Below are 20,427 nucleotides of genomic sequence, written 5' to 3' on the forward strand. Positions count from 1 at the left end.
GCTCTAGCTTTGGATTGTAAAATGGTGAATTTAGTGCTAGGCACCAGTTTTGATGGGTTCTGCGCAAACTTGGACAATGGATGAGGCTCTGTATGCTACATTAAGCTGGGAATCTAAGGTCCTCCTCAAAAACAAAGAAACAAGTCTTTAGATACTAGGTTCTTGCCTGTATTTTACACCTTGAAGGACCTATTAAGTTTACTTTACAGTCACTCTGTCATTGAAAAAAAAAAAAAAAGGAACTTTAATTCATTGTTTTTAAGCTGCAAGCTCCAGGGCTGCTATCCTGATTTTGGCTTCACAAACTAGTGGATCACGGTCATGAAACAAAACTATAGCCATTAAAATGAATCCACCCAACTGGCATGCTTATTTTAGGTGAACGATTTTCTAGTTAGGGACAAAGCTAGAGTGACAGCCCTGGAATCTTAAGCTTTAAAAACTGGACAACAATGAAAGGTCCCATATTTGCACCCATACGGGCTCCTTTTAAGTCGGCAAGAGGGTGATTATTCAGAATTGGTATTTAAGATTAGTTCGTAAGAGGATACTCCTACGACTTTCAAGAGAGTTTAATGGGTTTCATGAAATGACAATTGAATTCAGCTCAACAAAGTGTGGCACAAATGGACATGAATGCTCGGAGAGATCACCATGAACACTGTACAGGTACCTATGCTATATTTTTTACAATTTCTACAAATGTTAACATATAGTGTTCAGTCAAATTTGCCGGTAATGAAGCTTTGTATGTCCATGGTATGGCTATATATCTATTGTTTAAAAAGGTTAACTAAGAAAGTGCTACAAAGCTGTGTTAAATCTGAGTCCTTATGAGAAATCATCTACACTGGGATAGAATGCTCATTAATTGCCAGCTGGATATATAAAACAATGAACCACAGTGTAAACGTAACATTCTGCCTGCCTCACAATGGTTGTTTTCGAATAAGGGCTCAGATTTCCCAGGGCTCTTGGCTATCTTTTTTTCTGTTGAACCTCCTTGAAAAGAATCATGAACAGGGTCTACACAATCAGTCTAAGGTAAGAATGGGCACTTAAATGTAATTTTCAGAAGAATGTTTCTATAGTTATAACCATGCAGGACATTTGCAGCATAACAATATTAGGAATTTCATTACGTGCAGCGATCTCTGACAAACATGCACATCTACAACAAAAGCCTAAAACAACCCCATGTAGCCATAGATTACCTTCATTTTCAGTATTTGCAGGCACAGAGTCTACACCAAATGGATGCCATGGCTGCAAATCATCAACATTGAACTCGCCGTCCACTGGAAGAAGCTCTACTGTGGTCTTGGTCTCAGTGAGAGAGGGCATGAGGGCATCATTGCCATAGCTGATCCTGGGTTCACTGACCATGTTGGACAAAACATCATCGGAATAATTCTGCTCCTTTTGGAATAATTCATCTGGAATTTACAGGAAACATAACTTTTTTTAGTGCATTCTTTAGTACCTATATATATTGCAATTGAGCTTGGTCTTATACCAATTAGAACAGTATTACAATACACAACACCCTAAGCAGATAAAAAGCATAATCTACATTGACAACCCAAACAAAGGAGGAGAAACTTCTAAAAACTATAATTGTGTTAGGATATGGTATGAAAAAAGAGCCTTTTCCCAACTTGTTACTGCAGCATTGGAAAAGCGGACGTGAAAAAACTTTCCATAGTTGGGGAGATGCAGGTATGCTAGTCATGTGTCATATGACGACAGTATACATTCTACCCACGTCTGTGTAGAATAGGAACACTTATGAAACATCAGTAGATCCTCTGTATACTTCATAATCATAATCTTAAGCTTTAATTAATGTAAACTTAAACCTTCTGTTAACTTTAACTGGGCTACCTCTCTTCCTTTTTCTGCTTTCTATTTCTGGTCATATCCTGAATTTTCACAAGAGAAGGTCTGCATTGACGGCTTTAGAAAACAAGTGGCATAACAAAACCCGTGGATGGTATGATTATCATGTTTTGATTTTAAAATCGGATAATACTGAGATTTTTGATTATTATAAAATCCCTTTCCTGAAGTTCATTAAAGGGTTTGTAACCCTAAACCATTGCCCTGCTGCCAGCCCCTCTCTTTCAAGCTCCCATCCTGCACTGTAAGTGTTTGTAAGAAACGATGCCTCTAAATACCTTTTCGTGAAGTGTCGTTAGGCTGGTCATGTGACTCCCGGCCGCGCTGCTATTACATTTAAGGGCTACAGCAGGAGGAGCTGAGCTCTCCCTCTGACATCACCCGGGAGTCACATGACCACCGAGCTGGCCGCTCTGCTTCTCCTGCTCTAGCCCTGGATAGTAATAGCAGAGTGACCGGGAGTCACGTGACCGGCCTAAAGACACTTCAGAAAAAGGTATTTAGAGGCATCGTTTCTTACAAACAGTTCTGAGTCTGAGACAGAGACACAGACACACGGACCTGACAGGCAGAGAGGGGAGGGAGGGAGAGTAGAGCTGCGGATGACAGAGGCATGCAGGCAGACCAAGGTAGTCAGGGCTCATTAGCCATGATTATCGTGGTCAGCACACAGAGGGGGGCACAGGAAGTAGCATGATCAGCCAGATTTTTTACACTTTCCAGAGGGGCAGGTTAGAAAACACAAGCACTGTGCTGGCTATTCTGCTATAAGGATACAGGATCTCTTTTTTTTGTTTTTTTTTTTAGGGTAACAAACACTTTAAGGACACGGTGAAGTATTCAGGTACACTGGGTTATGATGCAGCCTTCAGGAGGAGAAAAGCTGCAAGGATAGCCTAGTAATACTCCTCCCACTCCCACCATGTCTTTTGCAGCAAAGGAATAGTAGGAGTGGACCATAGGAACAGATGAGGGGGACCGGTTTCCCTTAAAGTGGTAGTAAAGTCTCTTTGAAAATATAAAATAATGTGCACCCTGAATGCGTTCATTCACAGAACGATCTCCCTCTGGTTAACTGTTGCAATTTATTTCCATTCCTGAGCTCAGGGCAGAACATTTCCACACTAATACATTGTATAGTTTTAATTTACTGGCTAGTGCAGAGTTCCCCTCATTGTTATCTTGTACATTGCCAAACTACCAACTGCCTACTGCCAGGTTCTAAATAACAAATGTGTGTTCTTTAATGACCTGATTTTAAGGATTTATTCTTTTTTGCAGCATTTACCTCGCATTTTTAACACATGTGCTGTATTTACCTCACATTCAATATTTAATTTTGATAAATTGACTCATTATCTCATGCAATATTTTTTAGTAAAATGGGTCATGTGACCATATCGCATATTTGATCCTTTAGCGATTGTTGCACTTTATCTTTATTATGCACTCCTGATCTCAGAGCCAAATATTTCCACACTGATACATTGTATAGCTTGAACTTACTGGCCATTGCAGAGTTCCCCTCATTGTTATTTTGAACATTACATTGCTAAAATACTGATTGCCTTACTGGCAGGTGATAAATAATGAATGTGTGTGTTCTTTAGTGAATTGATTTTAATGATTTATCTTTTTTTTTTTGCAATATTTACCTCACATTTTTTACAAATGTGCGGTATTGACCTCACATTCGATATTTTACTTTGATGAATTAACTCTTATTATCTCATGCAATATTTATCTTTTTTTTTTTTTTTTGCTGTTAAATAACACGTGTGTGTGTGTGTGTGTGTTCTTTTGTTAATCAATTTTAAAGATTTATCTTTTTTTTCCGTATTTACCTCACATTTTTAACAAAGGTGCGGTATTGACCTCACATCCAATATTTTACTTTGATGAATTGACTCTTATCTCATGCAATATTTTTCAAAATATGGATCATATTGCATGCGGAATCCTTTAGTGAATAGACCCCAATGACTCAATATTATTAAAGTTAGGAATTAGCATTTTTAAAAGGGGATCCACAATGGTGCCTTCTGCATTTCTCCTATGACAGGTTTTACCTAAAACATATCCCTGAAAAGGGTCAACCTTGTGAAAGAGCTTTTTTTTTTTTTTTATCCCGTCTACACAAGGACTTGATTTGTGAACTTGCATCTAATGATTAAGCAAGCACCAATAACCAAGAGCAAGGAATGATCTTCTAGGAACTGTGAAGGAGAATGTACACAACAACCTGCAGTTCTAGTTCTGATTCACAGTGACAGCCCCCCTTTGATACAATATTCCGCTTTAGCTGAAGAAATGAATTCCTTAAAACAACTTGACATTATCTGGGGTACGACTATAAAAATAAAATGGCTAATTTCACAGAACTGCTGTACGTTAATGACTAACCCAAGGAGGCAGCGAGTGCAGATCTGCTCTGCTAAGTAAATTTTCTATCAGCGGGATCCCACAGAGAACGAGCAGAGAGAGAGCTCCTAATGAGCCAAGAACCTCTGGAATGAAGGAAGATGAGACAGCAGACAGCAAAAGCCATAATCACATCTGAATGTACACAAATAAATGACACGGGAAGTGTAAGGAGGGCACAACAGCCACAAAACAGCACTGACATTCTGCTTAGTTCTGGAATAATATGTACATCGGCTTTGTGTGTGGAAGCTGGAAGGGAAAAATGAGCTGGTGATTGAGCGAGGGACAGTTAATGTGGACGTTTGCTCTGGGCGCTGGCATGATTTAGTATGAGATACAAAAAGCAATAAAAACAATGATCACACCATATGCATAATGGGATAGAAGGCACAATATTAAGGGGGGGAAGACAGTCTCTAAATAAAACATGTCACTAGGTTATAATTATGAATTTATTTAAAGACATGCTTTAAGGGGATTTCCAGTTGAAATCAAAATGTGAGTTTTGCTTGCGGCCATTCTGTAATATAATAGGGATCGGCGCCCTATAAGAAACAATACAAGATTCTTAATGTTGTTTACATGCCAGAGGAACAAAAAGCTTGATGTCTGTCAAAGCAGAGATGTGTTGGGGAAAGGGGGCTGGCATTTTTGAAGAGGCAGTGGGTGCCTTCTTAGGGCTGCATTCACACTTGTGCGTAGCGTTTACCGCGATTTTTACCGCGATTTTCAGGCGTTTTTGGAGGCAGGCATTGACATCTATCAAAAACGCTGGTAATCAGCCCAAAAAGAAGCTCATGTACTTTTTTCAGCTACAGGCGTTTTGCAAAACGCTCAGATGTGAACAGGGGCCATTTAAATTAATGGGGTTTTACTTGTTGGGCGCTTTGGAATGTTTTTTTTTTAGCGCTTTTGGAGCTGAAAAACACTCAAAAACGCCCAGGTGTGAATGGAGCCTTAGGCTCCATTCACACCTGAGCGTAGCGTTTTCGCGCGTTTTTTACAGCGATTTCAACCGCGATTTACAGGCGTTTTTTGTGCAGGCGTTTTTAGATTGAATAGAGACCAATGGAAAACGCCTGTAATCTGCCCAAAAAGAAGCTCATTTACTTTTTTGAGCGTTGGGCGATTTGCTCACAGCGTAAAAACGCTCAGATGTGAACAGGGGCCATTGAAATGAATAGGATTTGTCTTGTTGGGCGTTTTGAGAGCTGATCATAGAGCAGAAAAACTCCCCAAAAACGCCCCAAAACGCCTACATGTGAACGGAGCCTTAAGCGTTCGTCACAAAAAAATAAATAAAACGTTTCTAGCAGGTTCGGACAAAAGTTCGGACAAGCACCACATACCTGTTTTCTCTGTGCCAGGTTGTTCTATACAATAAAAACTTTGGCACTTTTTGGTAGGGATGAAATGGGCTTTCCTCCTCCTCATTTCCATCACATACATTAGCCATTATAGTGATGGGCAAATAGGAATGCGCGGGGCATGAAGGAAACAAAGCTTCAATATTACCAGGAAGTGTCAGAACATTGATGGATAAAACAATTTAGGCATTTCTGTTTTCTGTTTTGAAACCTTTGTACTATTGCACTTCGCTTGTCTTGTACCTCTTTTTCCTTTTATGTGTTAAAAAAAAAAAAAAAAAAAAAAACTAAAAAAACAATTAGGCAGAATAAGAGATAAGAGAATTAAAAGATGCTGTATGTATGTGCAGGCACCTCCAAGTTCCTATATTTTATAACTATAACTGCTTTTTTGGTAAAGCAGTTAAGACACCTAAAATATATAACAGGAGAACCCATTTCTGGTATTACAGGACTAGTATTAAGTCCCAGTACATCTTAAAGGCTGTAGAGAGTCCCAGTACATCTTAAAGGCTGTAGAGAGTCACAGTACATCTTAAAGGCTGCAGCTGCTGTTTCGTTACATCTGAAATGCTGAAAACGGCTGAAGGACTGCACAGAGTTCCAACACGGCTGAAGGGCTGCACAGAGTTCCAACACGGCTGAAGGGCTGCACAGAGTTCCAACACGGCTGAAGGGCTGCACAGAGTTCCAACACGGCTGAAGGGCTGCACAGAGTTCCAACACGGCTGAAGGGCTGCACAGAGTTCCAACACGGCTGATAGGCTGCACAGAGGTCCCTTACGGCTGATAGGCTGCACAGAGGTCCCTTACGGCTGATAGGCTGCACAGAGGTCCCTTACGGCTGATAGGCTGCACAGAGGTCCCTTACGGCTGATAGGCTGCACAGAGGTCCCTTACGGCTGATAGGCTGCACAGAGGTCCGTTACAGCTGATAAGCTGCACAGAGGTTCGTTACAGCCGAATGGCTGCACAGAGGTCCAATTACAGCAGAATGGCTGCACAGAGGTCCAATTACAGCAGAATGGCTGCACAGAGGTCCAATTACAGCTGAATGGCTGCACAGAGGTCCAATTACAGCTGAATGGCTGCACAGAGGTCCAATTACAGCTGAATGGCTGCACAGAGATCCAATTACAGCTGGATGGCTGCACGGAGGTCCATTACAGCTGAATGTCTGCACAGAGGTCCAACTATAGCAGAATGGCTGCACAGAGGTCCAACTATAGCAGAATGGCTGCACAGAGGTCCAATTACAGTTGAATGGCTGCACAGAGGTCCATTACAGCAGAATGGCTGCACAGAAGTCCACATGGCTGCACACATTTCCATTATATCTGAATGTCTGTGTGGAGTTCAATTATAACAGAATGGCTATACCTCCCAGGCCCATCAGCAATTAACAGCTTTGATAACTACTAGCTCTACTTTATGCAATCTATATACACTCACTGGCCACTTTATTAGCAACTCCTGTTCAATTGCTTTAAACCACAATTTGCTAATCAGCCAATCACATGGCAGCAACTCAATGCATTTAGACATCTAGACATGGTGAAGAGCACTTGTTGAAGTTCAAACCAAGCATTAGAATGGGGAAGAAAGTGACTTTAAAAGTGGCATGGTTTTTGGCTGGTCTGAGTATTTAAAAAAACTGCTGATCTACTGGGATTGTCACACACAACACTCTCTCGGGTTTACAGTGAATGATCCGAATAAGAGAAAATATCCAGTGAGCGGCAGTTGTGTGGACAAAAATGCCTGGTTGAGGTCACAGTAGAATGGGCAGACTGGTTCAAGATGATAGAAAGGCAACAGTAACTTAAAATACCACACATTACAACCAAGGTATGCAGAATACCATCTCTGAACGTACAACACATCGAATCTTGAAGCAGATGGGCCAAAGCAGCAGAAGACCACACCAGGTGCCACTTCTGTCAGCTAACAACAGGAAACTGAGGCTACAATTCGCACAGGCTCATGCAAATCGGACAATAGAAGACTGGAAAAGATTTGCCTGTTCTGAGGAGTCCTGATTTCAGCTGCGACATTCAGATGGTCAGAATTTGGTGTAAACGACAGAAAAGCATGGATCCATCCTGCCTTGTATCAATGGTTCAGACTGGTGGTGGTGTAATGGTGTGGGGATATCTTCTTGGCACACTTTTGGCCCCCTTAGTACCAATTGAGCATTGCTTAAATGCCACAGCCTGAATATTGTTGCTGACCATGTCCATTCCTTTAGGACTTCAGCATACCCATCTTCTGATGGCTCCTTCCAGCAAGATAATGCACCATGTCGCAAAGCTCAAATCATCTCACCACTGGTTTCATGAACATGACAATGAGGTCACTGTACTCCAAAGGCCTTCACAGTCACCAGATCTTATTTCAATAGAGCACCTTTGGGATGTGGGTGGAATGGGAGATTCTCATTGTGGATGTGCAGCCTACAAATCTGCAGCAACTATGTGATGCTATCATGTCAATATGGACCGAAACCTCTGACTAATGTTTAATCTATGCCACGAATAATTAAGGCAGTTCTGAAGGCATAAGGGGGTCCAACCTGGTACTAGCAAGGTGTACCTAATAAAGTGGTACACGAGTAATAAATATATACCGTATTTATCGGCGTATAACACGCACTTTTTTCCCCTGAAAATATAGTGCAAACTGTGGGTGCGTGTTATACGCCAATATTTTTTTTTTCCAACGAGGGGGGAGGGCGGGGATTGGGCGGTCCGCTCCGCCTCTCCTGGCCCTAGAACAGCCCTGCCAGCGTACTCTGCAGTTAAAAAAAGAATCACTGCCAGCCCTTTTTATAGATCGTTACTACATAATATATCACTGTCATTGAAAAATGCAGCCTCTAAATACCTTGGTAGCTTCGTTCTTGCTGGCTGCTCTCCTCCTCCCACTCCTCCTCCTCTGAGTGTAGCTTCAGATTGGTGGAGGAGAGCGGTCACATGACCGGCCATTGAACGTCAGAGAAGAGCAGTCACATGACCGGCCATGAAAGAACGGAGCTACTGAGGTATTTAGAGGAATCGGTTTACAACAATAACAGTGACACATTGTAGGAAGCATCTATGGAAAGGGGCTGGCAGTGATTTTGTTTTTACTTTAGAGTACGCTGTCAGGGCTGTCCCAGGAGACTGGGGGTCTCCAGGGAGTGCAGGGGGGCCGTGCAATGTAAAGGGGGCTTTGTAATAAAAGGGGGCATGTAGTGTGCATGGGGGGAACTGTGCAATGTATAGTATGTATAGGGGGCCTGTTTAATGAAAGGGGCAGTGTACTGTTATTTTTAAATATTTAAAATGTTTTTTTCCTAAAACATCCCTCTTAAAGTGAAGGTGCGTGTTATACGCTTGTGCGTGTTATACGCCAATAAATACGGTAGTTATCTAAATGTGTCTTTAAAAAAGTCAACACTGAGGGATAACTCGTCTCCAAGAGAATGTAGAAAGTAGTGCTGTACCTAGCAGCTATCCATACAATGATGATAATCGGAAGCAGGTCTCTCCACTGACACCGCAAGCTCCAGGTACCAGCAATACAAATATTCCTGACTTATGTTATGTAAGAGAACCCTGAGTTTCAGGTTCATTGTCTTTTTAAATGGCAATTCCATGAAAATATTTCAGTTTTATGGGATCAAAACTTGGCTAAATCCCATGGCAGTGTCCTATATTTGTTGGGAGTGAGAGTTCTCAGTAGTAAAGTGTGTCGTCTTCGACTGGCCATATTACAGGCATCCCTCTCTCGTAGGGGAACTCCCCAGGTATTTTTATGTTATAGAGAATGATGTAATGTCTACAGACATTTCTATATAATTATATGGGACAGGTCAAATACATTCTGCTACAAGTTGGCAAGCTCAGTGATCGCTTGAATGTTGGCACGAAGAGCCTATTAGCCATCAATTACTTCATCTCACTGTCCTTGTCTGATTTATAGGTTATATGTAAATGGAAGAAGAGGCAGGAAACTGCAAGGTTCTCTCATTCTATCCCATACAGAAAAAACATTTTTGAAATCTGCAGTTTCACTTGGCAAAGTAAATGAGGCATTTTTGCATAAATTACTAATTCCAGTGTAGGAGAAATCTTGTGGATATTTTGTTTAACATGCTCTTTAAAGCTGAAGCATTTTGTTTTGTTGCCAATAGTCTGACATTGTGAGGATTAGGCATAGGCAATGTGAGGATTGGGCAATGTTAAAGGGTTAATAAAGTATTTGTCACCTTAAATTGGTTTTAAAGGCTCAAAGTTTTTTACCTTTATGTATTCTATGCATGAAGGTAAAACACCTTTTCTTGCAGCTTCCCCCAACCCCCTAATACTACTGGAGCCCCATCTCGATCCAGCGGTGTGTGCACGGGAACCTCAGCTCTCCGGAGACTCTCTCTCCTCATCCTGAGACAGCTCCTGCTCCTCCAGTGAGCCAATGAGAAGAGAGAGGGGGCAGGGCCAAACTGCAGCTCTGTGTATGAATGGACACGCAGAGCAGTGGCTCAGGAGCAAGCCTGCTTGGGTGTCCACATACCTAGCAGTTTGCTCTAAAGGCACTTGGCAGGAGGGAGGGGCCAGGAGTGCCAGCGGAGGATGCAAGAGGAGAAGGATTGTGGCTGTTCTGTGCAAATCAACTGCACAGAGCAGGTAAGTATAACATGTTTATTTATTTTTTTTAAACCTTGCCTTTAATATCACTTTTCAACAATTAAAGTAATGCTAAAGTCTCGTTTTTTTTTTTTTTGCTTAAAAATAACAAACATGTTATACTTCCCTCCTCTGTGAAGTGGTTTTGCACAGAGCAGCCTTGATCCTTCTCTTCTCGGGTCCCTCTTTGGCACTCCTGGCCCTTCCCTCCTGACCAGTGCCCCCACAGCAAGCAGCTTGCTATGGGGGCACCCAAGCCGAGCCGCAGCTCCCTGTGTCCATTTAGACACAAAGCCGTGGCTAGTGCCACCCCTCCTCACTGACTTTGATTGACATCAGTGGGAGCCAATGGCGCTCTGCTGCTGCCTTAGCTAATGAGGAGGGAGTGTCCAGGGCAGTCAAGTCTCTCCTGCAACATTGCTGGGTAGAGATGGGTTTAGGTAAGTGTTACGGTCCGTTTCTGCACACAAGGGGTTAAAATCCGTTTAGGCGATATGCCCCTTTCTGAGAGACAGGCACAGCTACTTGCAGGACACCAAACTCTCGAACTGGATACAAAATAGCACTCCAACCTGGAACCTCATGAATAGCTGCTAGCAGACGAACAGGAAAAGCATACATCAGCTTACACTCCTAGCAATCAGTCTCCAACAGCATACAGTGAATCCCCCCAAGAACGAGACAAAGCTCCGTGTTGAGGTTAAAGCAGGAACAACATTTATTGGAAGAACACAGCACACTTTTATACAGAAATTGGAACATCCTTCCCCCAACAACCGCTTTCCCATTGGTCAATTGTAAAGTACTTGCAGTTCCCAATAAGGTCCTCTCCAGCCCATGCAAATGAGGGCTTGAAAATGAGTCAACAGGGATTGGTCAGATAGCTTTGACCAATGCAAGGAGACAGAAGCCCCAGGGGGCAATCAATGTAAACAATAGTCAGACACAGAACAATGGTTCCCTAACAAGCCCTCAATACACATTACTGTGAGTTTCAATACCTCCCTTAGCAGACAACAGGTCAGGTCATTAGCACACCTGACAAAAGGTGAATGGGGAGCCACCTTAGACAGTCTGTCTCCTCAGGACTTCCTGGGATGACCATATTAGGAGTTGACTTCCTGTTCCTTACAGTTTACAGGAAGAAGGTTTAGCTTCCAAGATAGAGGCAAGACTCCATTACACACATGGGGACCCAAATACAGTATTATGCTTTAAAATAAAGTTACTTTTTATACATTAAACATAGACATGTTACATATCCCCAGATAGCTCAGGTCTGAGTGCACATTATTAGGTGAATGGCACTCAGACCCCACGAATACAGTTTAATCGCCATGGAGCCAAAGTCTTTTAAAGCCTGGTCCATAGTCCAAAGGCAGCAGGCGGGCAACCAGGCTCCTCCAATGCAATGGGGCGAGATTGGTCTCGTCACATCTCTCCCCCTTTCCAAAAAGACTAACAGGGTACCTGACCTCCTGCCGGTCAGTGCCCTTGTTAGTCCAGCAGCCCACCCATAAAGCAGAAAAAAACAGTACAGCCCACCCACAATAAATGGTTACTACACCTGGGTAGAGGAGAAGCTTGTCCATGTCCAGGTGCCTCACCTCGGCTGTGTAGGGGACTGGTAGGCTGCCTTGGTGGGTTGCTGAGTGGGCAAAGACCAGCGGTACTCTGTCCTGGTGCCAGCACTACCACCGGAGTAGTCTGGTTGGAGCCTGGTGGCTGGAGACTGACTGTCTCCCCCTTGGATACACAGCTCTGTCGTGGGGGGGGGGGGGTAGGACCGACCATCCCTACCCCCTGTGTGGTAAGTGTAGAGACCACGGTCCCATCTGCACCGGTCGGGGGCTTACAGTCTCCCCCTGGTACATGTAGCTGCCGCTGGGGAGAGGGGGTAACAAGCTCCTCTCCCGATAGAACACTCTGCCCATTAATGATCCGCTGCTGGGGAAAGGTGGCAACAATCTCCTCTCCCATACATACTTCCAGTCTTTGCGGAGGGAGACCGACTGTCTCTCCTCCCAATACAGAGTTCTGCTGCTGGGGAAAGGAGACTGGGCTCTCTATTCCCTGCTGGATACTCTGCCGCTGGGGACTGGAGACTGGGCTCCCAATTCCCAACAAATAACACTGCCGCTGGAGAATGGAGACTGGGCTCCCAATTCCCGGCACATCACACTGCCGCTGGGGAATGGAGACTGGGCTCCCAATTCCCTGCTGTATCTCCCGCTGGGGAATGGAGACTGGGCTCCCAATTCCCGGCACATCACACTGCCGCTGGGGAATGGAGACTGGGCTCCCAATTCCCAAAAAATCACACTGCCGCTTAGGGAGGACACTGCTCCTCTCCCTGGACTTCCCACTGCCTTCCTGGCATATCACTCTGCTGCTGGGTGGCAGGCACAACTACCTCTGCCCCCTGTAACTCAGCCAGCCGCTGGGGAGGGAGGACGCTGCTCTCCTCTCCCTGCACTTTACACTGGGGAATGGAGACTGGGCTCCCAATTCCCTGCAGGACCGGTGGAGAGACCTCGGTCCCATCTCTACTGGCCACCTGGGGTTCTTCCCAGTAAAACTTTACCATCTCGTCCCCTCTGAATGGGTCTGGCTCTGGGTCTGTCCTGCTGCTCTCCTGCTGCTCTCCTGCTGAGCCTTCTCATAGTATTGGAACAGCTGCTGGTAGCCCTGTTCTAGCTCCATCTCCCGGGTCACCAGGTGGACCAGGTCTTGCTCAATTTCGTGAGTGTCGTCTCAGTCATACCTACTCTCCCTCCACTCCAAGAGATCACTGAACCGGGCTTGTGTAGGGCTCCCAAATTCTAGCTCTGAAAAAGACTTCCATAACAAGCCAGGGCCATCAAACTCCTCTCCCTCTGGCTTGTCATGCTCGGCTGTCCAGGGCAGGTACTGTGCCCCATACCACCAGAGCGCCTGGTAGGCATCCTCCAGCCACATCTCCTGCCATACCCGGAGCTTCAATTCTTTTACCCATTCCTCCAGGGGCTGCTCTCCCAGGAAGGGCATCCGCAGGGCTAGTCGCTTCTGCAATCGCTGGTCTTCCTTGGGGAGTCTCTCGCCCCGCTGGTATTCCACCATACCCAGTGCCTGGTACCAGAAGCCTTTGCGGACTGCATCTCGGTCATCCATGGCACCCTCATCGAACTCCACTGCTGGTTCCATGCTGGTGCTGTCAGGGTCGCTGTACTGGGACATGCGTTGCCCTCAATTGTAAAATCCAGAGCAATGGTGTCTCCTGTAGCTGTCCTTCTGGCTGTAGGAACAATCCCGCCGCTTGCCACCAATTGTAACGGACCGTTTCAGCAGACAAGGGGTTAAAATCCGTTTAGGCGATATGCCCCTTTCTGAGAGACAGGCACACGGTCCGTTACAGTAAGTATTATGGGGGGAAATGGGGGCTGCTGCACACAGAAGGTTTTTGATCTTAATGCATAGAATGCATTAAGATCAAAAACCTTCTGACCTTACAACCACTTTAAGGTGACAGTTTAAGGGCAATCACTGGGGTAGAGGAGTTAAAGCTGAACTAAACCCTCCTATCATTTTCAGCCAAGGAAACTGCCATCTTGGCCTCTCCTTGACCTTCAACTGCCATGATGCTGCACATGTGATCAGTTATGACACCAGCCATTTAATGGTTTGACAGTTTTGTTGAAAGCACAACCAATGTGACAGTTACATTCTTGGCATGTGCTGGGAAAGTAATTGTTTTTTGAAACCATTAAATCAATGGGTGTAGTTCTGCTTTAAGGTGGCAGTTGTGAAGTAAAGTGTTAGGAGAAGATGGTTCAGAATTATAGTGACAGTTTAGGAGTTCGGTGCGAGGAATCAAAAGTTATTAAAGAAAAAAAAAAAAGACTTCCCACTCTTGAGACTAGTTGGCTCCTGATGATGATGGTGGCGCAGAACCTCATGTGCAACATAGTGCGGTGGATTACAACAGATCAACAATAGATTCACTGAGAGCGTGAGTATATTTTTCATGGACAACCCATACAAAAGGTAAGATGGAATGGAAAGAAAAAAAAAAATTAAAACAGGGAGGTGAAGTTCCTCTTTAAAGTCACAGTTAGCCGTTAAGTGTTAAGGATTTGACTTGGGATAAGAATGGTTATGTTTAAGAAGGGTGCTTTAGTTTAGTGAGCAAACTATGTACCTACAAACATGTGACTATTGTCACCCTTCTTATACAAGGCAAAGTGGAAGTGCCATTGAAAAAGGCCACCGACCCCTTTATACAATCATTACCAGCACCCCCTTCCCCTCCTCCACCACAGCAGTCTCTATAATGTAAAAATATTCAGAATTCTTGGTACAGGGAAGCAAATTACCTCTTCCCTTGTGATAGCGCTCAGATCCAGTACCCAAATGCTTTGCCCAAGCACTACCACATGACTAGGAAAGTGACATCATCGCTCCCCTGGGTCAATGTTACAGCTGATTTTATTGCTGGCAGTGGAACGGGAATAGGAGGCGGAAGACTGCTAGTAGGGAAAGTATTAGAAGTTGGGGGGGGGGGGGGATTCTCAGATTGCAGAGCTGCAATAGCAAAAAGCATGATGACCCAAGACAGAATAACAGCTTTCATATAAGGGTTCTTACAGTATTTTAACAGATCACCTTGAATCTTGCACAAATTAAGACAGACTGGGGTTCTAAGCAATGTAGCAGCTTGCACCCCCCCCCCCTCATCCTTTCAACTGACATTGATAAGAAATGAAACAGACAGAGAACCCTTCTGCATATCATACTGACACAGCCCTATCAGACATGAACTGCCTACAAGTACATCATCCCCTGTGAAGCGATAGGCAGGTGCAAAGCTGAATATTTGTGCAATCTCCCTGGTTTACTACATGGGCTCCCTGCATATCCACTGGCCCCTGGGCTCTTGCCTTGGCTGCCTTGTGGATGATCTGGCTCTGCTTTGAATAATTAAAAAAGATGAGGTTTTAATATTGTACAAGGAAGTGTTTCAACTGGGAAAAAAAAAAGTATATATATATATATATATATATATATATATATATATATATATATATATAGTGTTTCCCCGAAAATAAGACCTGGTGTTATAATAATTTTGGCTACAAAAAACACACTAGGGCTTATTTTCAGGGGTTTTCTTATTTATTTATGGTATGTACAATAATCTACATTTATTTAAGTACAGTTATGTCATCATGATGATCTTAACCACTTAAGCCCCGGAAGATTTTACCCCCATTCCGACCAGGGGGTATTTTGCGATTCGGCACTGCGTGACTTTAACGGAGAATTGCGCGGTCGTGCGACGCTGTATCTAAACGAATTTGGCGTCCTTTTTTTCCCACAAACAGAGCTTTCTTTTGGCGGTATTTGATCACCTGTGCGATTTTTTGATCACGCGCTATAAACAAAAAAAGAGCGTCCATTTTGCAAAAATAGCAATATTTTTCCCTTTTTTTTATATGAAATTCCCCCCAAAAAAAATGTAAAAATCAAAATTTTTTAAAATTTTCGGCCAATTTGTTTTATGCTACCTATGTTTGGTAAAAAAAAAATCGCAAAAAGCGTATTTTGATTGGTTTGCGCAAAAGTTATTGTGTTTACTAACTAAGGGAAAGATTTTTGTCATTTTTGTTGTTTTTTTTTTTTTAACGCGTAATGGCGGCGATCTGCGATTTTTTTTGCGGTACTGCGACATTGCGGCGGACAGATCGGACCCTTGACTGACATTTTTGACACTTTTGGGGTTACCAGTGACATTTCTACAGTAATCAGTGCTATATATATGCACTGTTACTGTAAAAATACACTGGTAGTGAAAGGGTTAACTTTATTTGAGAGGGAGGGGCTGTGTGTGTCCCTAGGGGCGTGATTCTAACTGTGATTGGCTGGGGCTTCAGCTGTATGCAGACTGATCAACGGATCTACATAGTAGATCCAGATGATCAGCTCTCATACAGCGAGGAGAATGACAGGCAGCTTGTTTACACAAGCTGCCTGACATTCTCCCTCTCCCCCGCCGATCGCAGAGTGGCCGGCAGACATCGGGTCCGCCGGTCACACGCGCGGGGGGGTCCGTGACCACTCGGGAGCGCGCCTCCGGGGGCGCGCGCTCGCTCCCTAGACCCTTACAAGCTAGTGACGTAGCCCTACGTCACTTTGCCTGTGAGGGGCTGACCGCCGACGTAGATAGTCGTGCGGCGGTCGGCAAGTGGTTAAATTGGTTGTAACCCTAAAAAAAAAAAAAAAAATCCTGATCTTTTAAACCATAATAGACAGTACAGTGATTGTGCTGTGTCCTTTACCCCTCGCTATGTTCTAAAAAAAAAACCTGGGATAAAAATGTTTTTCCTGTGTCTCCTGTTTTCTCTCCCCCTATCAGCTCAGGAGTCAGCATTATGACTGTCTGTAATCCCAAAAATAAACCTTGGCAATGCATTGTAAAATTACGTAATCGGTTTTGTAACAGCAGTCAATCGGTAGCACGATTATATTATATAATGTGCAGTGTGTCTCCTTTTGTAACTTTATAGTGAAAAAGACCTTATTTACAGCGCTGCTAGGCGCTCACGTGACCTGCCGGAGCTCTTCTTCCCAGCTCCGAGCACTGAAGGGGGAGAGGCTGCCGACTACAGCCGGGAGGAAAGGAGAAGATCTCAGGCGGGTCAGGTGAGCGGCCAGTGGCGCGGTAGAAAAGGGATTTGCCACAATAAAATTACAGAGGGAGACCCACTGCACATTATATAATCTTGTTACAAAATAGATTACATGTTTTTACAACAACTTTCACTAGGGCTTATTTTCGGGGAAGGGCTTATATTGCAGCCATTCCCTAAAATATGGCTAGGTCTTATTTTTGGGGAAACAGGGTGTGTGTGTGTATATATACACACACACATATATATATATATATATATATATATATATATATATATATATATATATATATATATATATATATATATATATATATATATATACACATTTTTATACCTGGAAGCTAGTTTTTCTTTTTCCTTTATTTACCCTCCTTGGAAACAGGAAAGGGAAATTCTAACTGATTACCATGGGTAACACAGGCACTTATTTCTTTGGGCACTTTAATACCCACCAAACAGCTCACTTACCAACTTCATCTTGGATCTCCTCAGCCACAGCAGGGACTTTGTATAGGAGAGAGAAGCTCTGATTCATCCGCTCATTAATCACACGGAGATGTGTCATCACCTACAAGAAATATGACATGTTTAATACTCATTGAACACAAAGGCAGCTTCCTACGAGTACTGTAAATAGTAAAACTCTGCTGACAGCACTCCTAAATTTCAGATATGGCATCGCTTCTCTCTGAATCATTATTATGCTGATACTGCACAACACAGACCATCAATAAAGAAAATCCTTGGAAGATAGACTTCACCCAGCAGAACGCTACAATTATTAACACTAACACAAGCTACACAATGATAGAAAGATTTATGTACAAAATAGTAGATAGACACAAAGACTTCAGAAGTCCTCTGCTAAAGACTATTTTATTTTGAATGGACAGCACATTGAGTAGCCTACCACTTTGTTACTTCTGTTGCCCTTATTGTGTCTGTAGAAGGAGAAGACCTGGTGAATCCCTTGCAGTGTGTGTGTGGAAGGAGCAAACTTGGGAGATTTCTTAAGCCAGGAATACATACATTGAAATTTTGCCAGTTAGGCAAAGACCATCCGAATTTTGATTCATGTAAGGGCAGGGTGGTTGTACAGAAGTGGATCTACCGATTGACTGCTGTACAACCGCCCTGTTAGATTTTTGCAGCTCAGTCACAGCCAGAACTGATCAGAGTATTCTGATAGTGGGGAAGTCTCTCCGCTATCAGACTACAAAGGCACAGTGGGTCAATTCCCCATCCACCTTAAATGTGTGGATGGGGGAATTGAGTCATTTTGTTTTGTTCACCCCACTGGTTGAGCGGAGAAGGACAAAAGATTAGTGTATGGGCTGTCTTACAGCGTCAGGAAGGGGTAGGCTTGGTGGATCTCCTACAGTGTCTGAACTGGGTAGACTTGGGAGATCCCATACAGTGTCTGTGGAACAGGCAGTCCTGGTGTATTCCTTACAGTGCCTGTAAAAAGGTGAGGACTGGTGGGTCCTTTAGTTTGTAGAGGGGGCATATTTGGGAGATCCCTTACAGTGCCTGTGGAAGGGGCGAACTTGGGAGATCCCATACAGTGCCTGTAGATGGGGCAGATCTGGTGAATTTCTTACAGTGTCGATGTAAGGGGCAAGCTTGGTGGATTCCCCACAGTGTCTATGGAAGGGACAGGCTTCGTGCATCCCTTACAGTGTCTGTAGAAACAATATATTTTGGAGATCTGTTGCAGTGTTCATAAACGAGGCAGACCTTATGGTTTCCTTACAGTATCAATGAAAGGGGGAATTGGGAGATCCAAAAGGATTTAAAACATTGTTCTGCAACTCTATGTAAGCCATGTGAGGTCTGGTCACACACACATTTTTTTCAGCCTTTAGGTTGAACAAAAACAGAAATCTAACAGATTCCTCCATCCATACTAAACAGCACAGATGGAAGAATCCCCTGTTATGGCTATTGTGCTCCGACAGCCGGCACAGTACAATACCCAAACAGCGGCTGCATCTGATTGGAAACAGCTGCTGTTAAGCCAACAATTTGTTGTCTGGCTCTTTGGATGTTTTAGCCAAATGATATTGGGTGGGAAGAAGCAGAAAGGGCCACCTAAGTAAATTTCAACCAGTTCAACAGGAACTGGATGAAATTTCAACAGTGGATGGCCAGAGTTTCTAAAGCCATATTCTTTTGGTTTGGGGCACAGTGTGTAAGAGTTAGAACCTGTGTCACGTTTTATTGCGGTCTGTATCCCCATTGGGCAGAATCACCCTCTCTTTCTGTATTGAGTACCATTGACACTGGGACTAAAAGTGGGTAGAAAAATCTAATAGCCTGAGTTGTAATTAGCACAGAAATAGAGGGGGAATACTTCCAAAGGGGACACTTGGTGCAGTGACACCCAATAGTCCCTTACTTTGGATTAACTGCCTCTTACTTGCTGTTGTCTCTTGAGACACAGAGTAATGGAAAATTTTCCCAATGGGACACAGACCAAAAAAAAAATTCAACAGACAGGGGGTTTTACTAAAACATGTTTAGCTTTCGAAATATTTTAATCCCTATCAGTAGGTTACGTGGCTTTTTTCCAAATTGGGTAGGGTGTGCCAGCAGATAGCAGGTGTCTTCTGGGGTAGGGAATTGATGTGAATGGGCTCAATGTTCTTCTGCAGAAAAATGTAAATGAACTTAAATAAGACCCCCCTAACGTTCATAAACACTCTCTGCTGCAGGAGCCCGAAGGCCGATACAGTACGTGTATACACCTAGCAGGGGTCCATTCCTCGGCAATGGGCGTCTAGCTTCAGAAATGACTATTCTTGCAACATTAGGTATCATTATCATCCTAGCCAGAAATTCCAGCAGCACAGCTGGCCGACAGATCCGAATGACATGAAAACGCCCACCGCGGCAATTTTACAGCAGCGCTTTCGCTGTACAATCTTCCTGGAGAACAGACACTCAGTCTCTGGAAAATTCCTCATCTGCTATTACACTTAATGGATTAACAGAAATTGGTCCGCAGCACAATCTGAATACTAATAGACCACAAGATGCTCAGATTAACAGCACGGACTGGATCAGCAGTCATGCAGCACTTGTATTAAATCTACAAATTGACTCTGGACCACAATATACTAGCATAAGCCATTTTTTTTCAGTCATGCCAGTGGTAGTCATCTGTTTCCCAATGCATAAATCTGTCAGCTATAGATCAATAGCACATTAGAGGCTCAATGATCTACTATGTGCAGCTCCTGTATTAACTCTTCTAGCGACCAGACAGGGATAAATATAATCCTACGATTCATCTTCCACATCAGCACCTATTCCTGCATTGCAGACAACATGGAAGCACAATAGTACAGGGTTTTCCTTAAAACATTCTACTTTGCTTCAGAGACAGGTAATTCTATTTAAGCT

General features: G+C 43.6%; 1 protein-coding gene across 4 annotated transcripts in view; it reads right to left on the minus strand.

The window, feature by feature from the left end:
• The window catches only part of APP (amyloid beta precursor protein), a 413,913-nt gene that overhangs the window by 27,327 nt on the left and 366,159 nt on the right, over positions 1-20,427 (minus strand). For all 4 annotated transcript variants that reach the window (XM_082247698.1, XM_082247697.1, XM_082247700.1 and 1 more), the window contains 2 exons: positions 17,491-17,590; positions 1,215-1,436 (listed from right to left, as the gene is read on the minus strand). In XM_082247698.1, coding sequence (XP_082103824.1) covers positions 1,215-1,436; positions 17,491-17,590 — 322 coding nt within the window. The remainder of the gene's footprint in view (positions 1-1,214; positions 1,437-17,490; positions 17,591-20,427) is intronic.

Source organism: Pelophylax lessonae (genome assembly GCF_965119305.1).
Source record: "Pelophylax lessonae genome assembly, chromosome: 2".
Taxonomy (NCBI): Eukaryota; Metazoa; Chordata; class Amphibia; order Anura; family Ranidae; genus Pelophylax; species Pelophylax lessonae.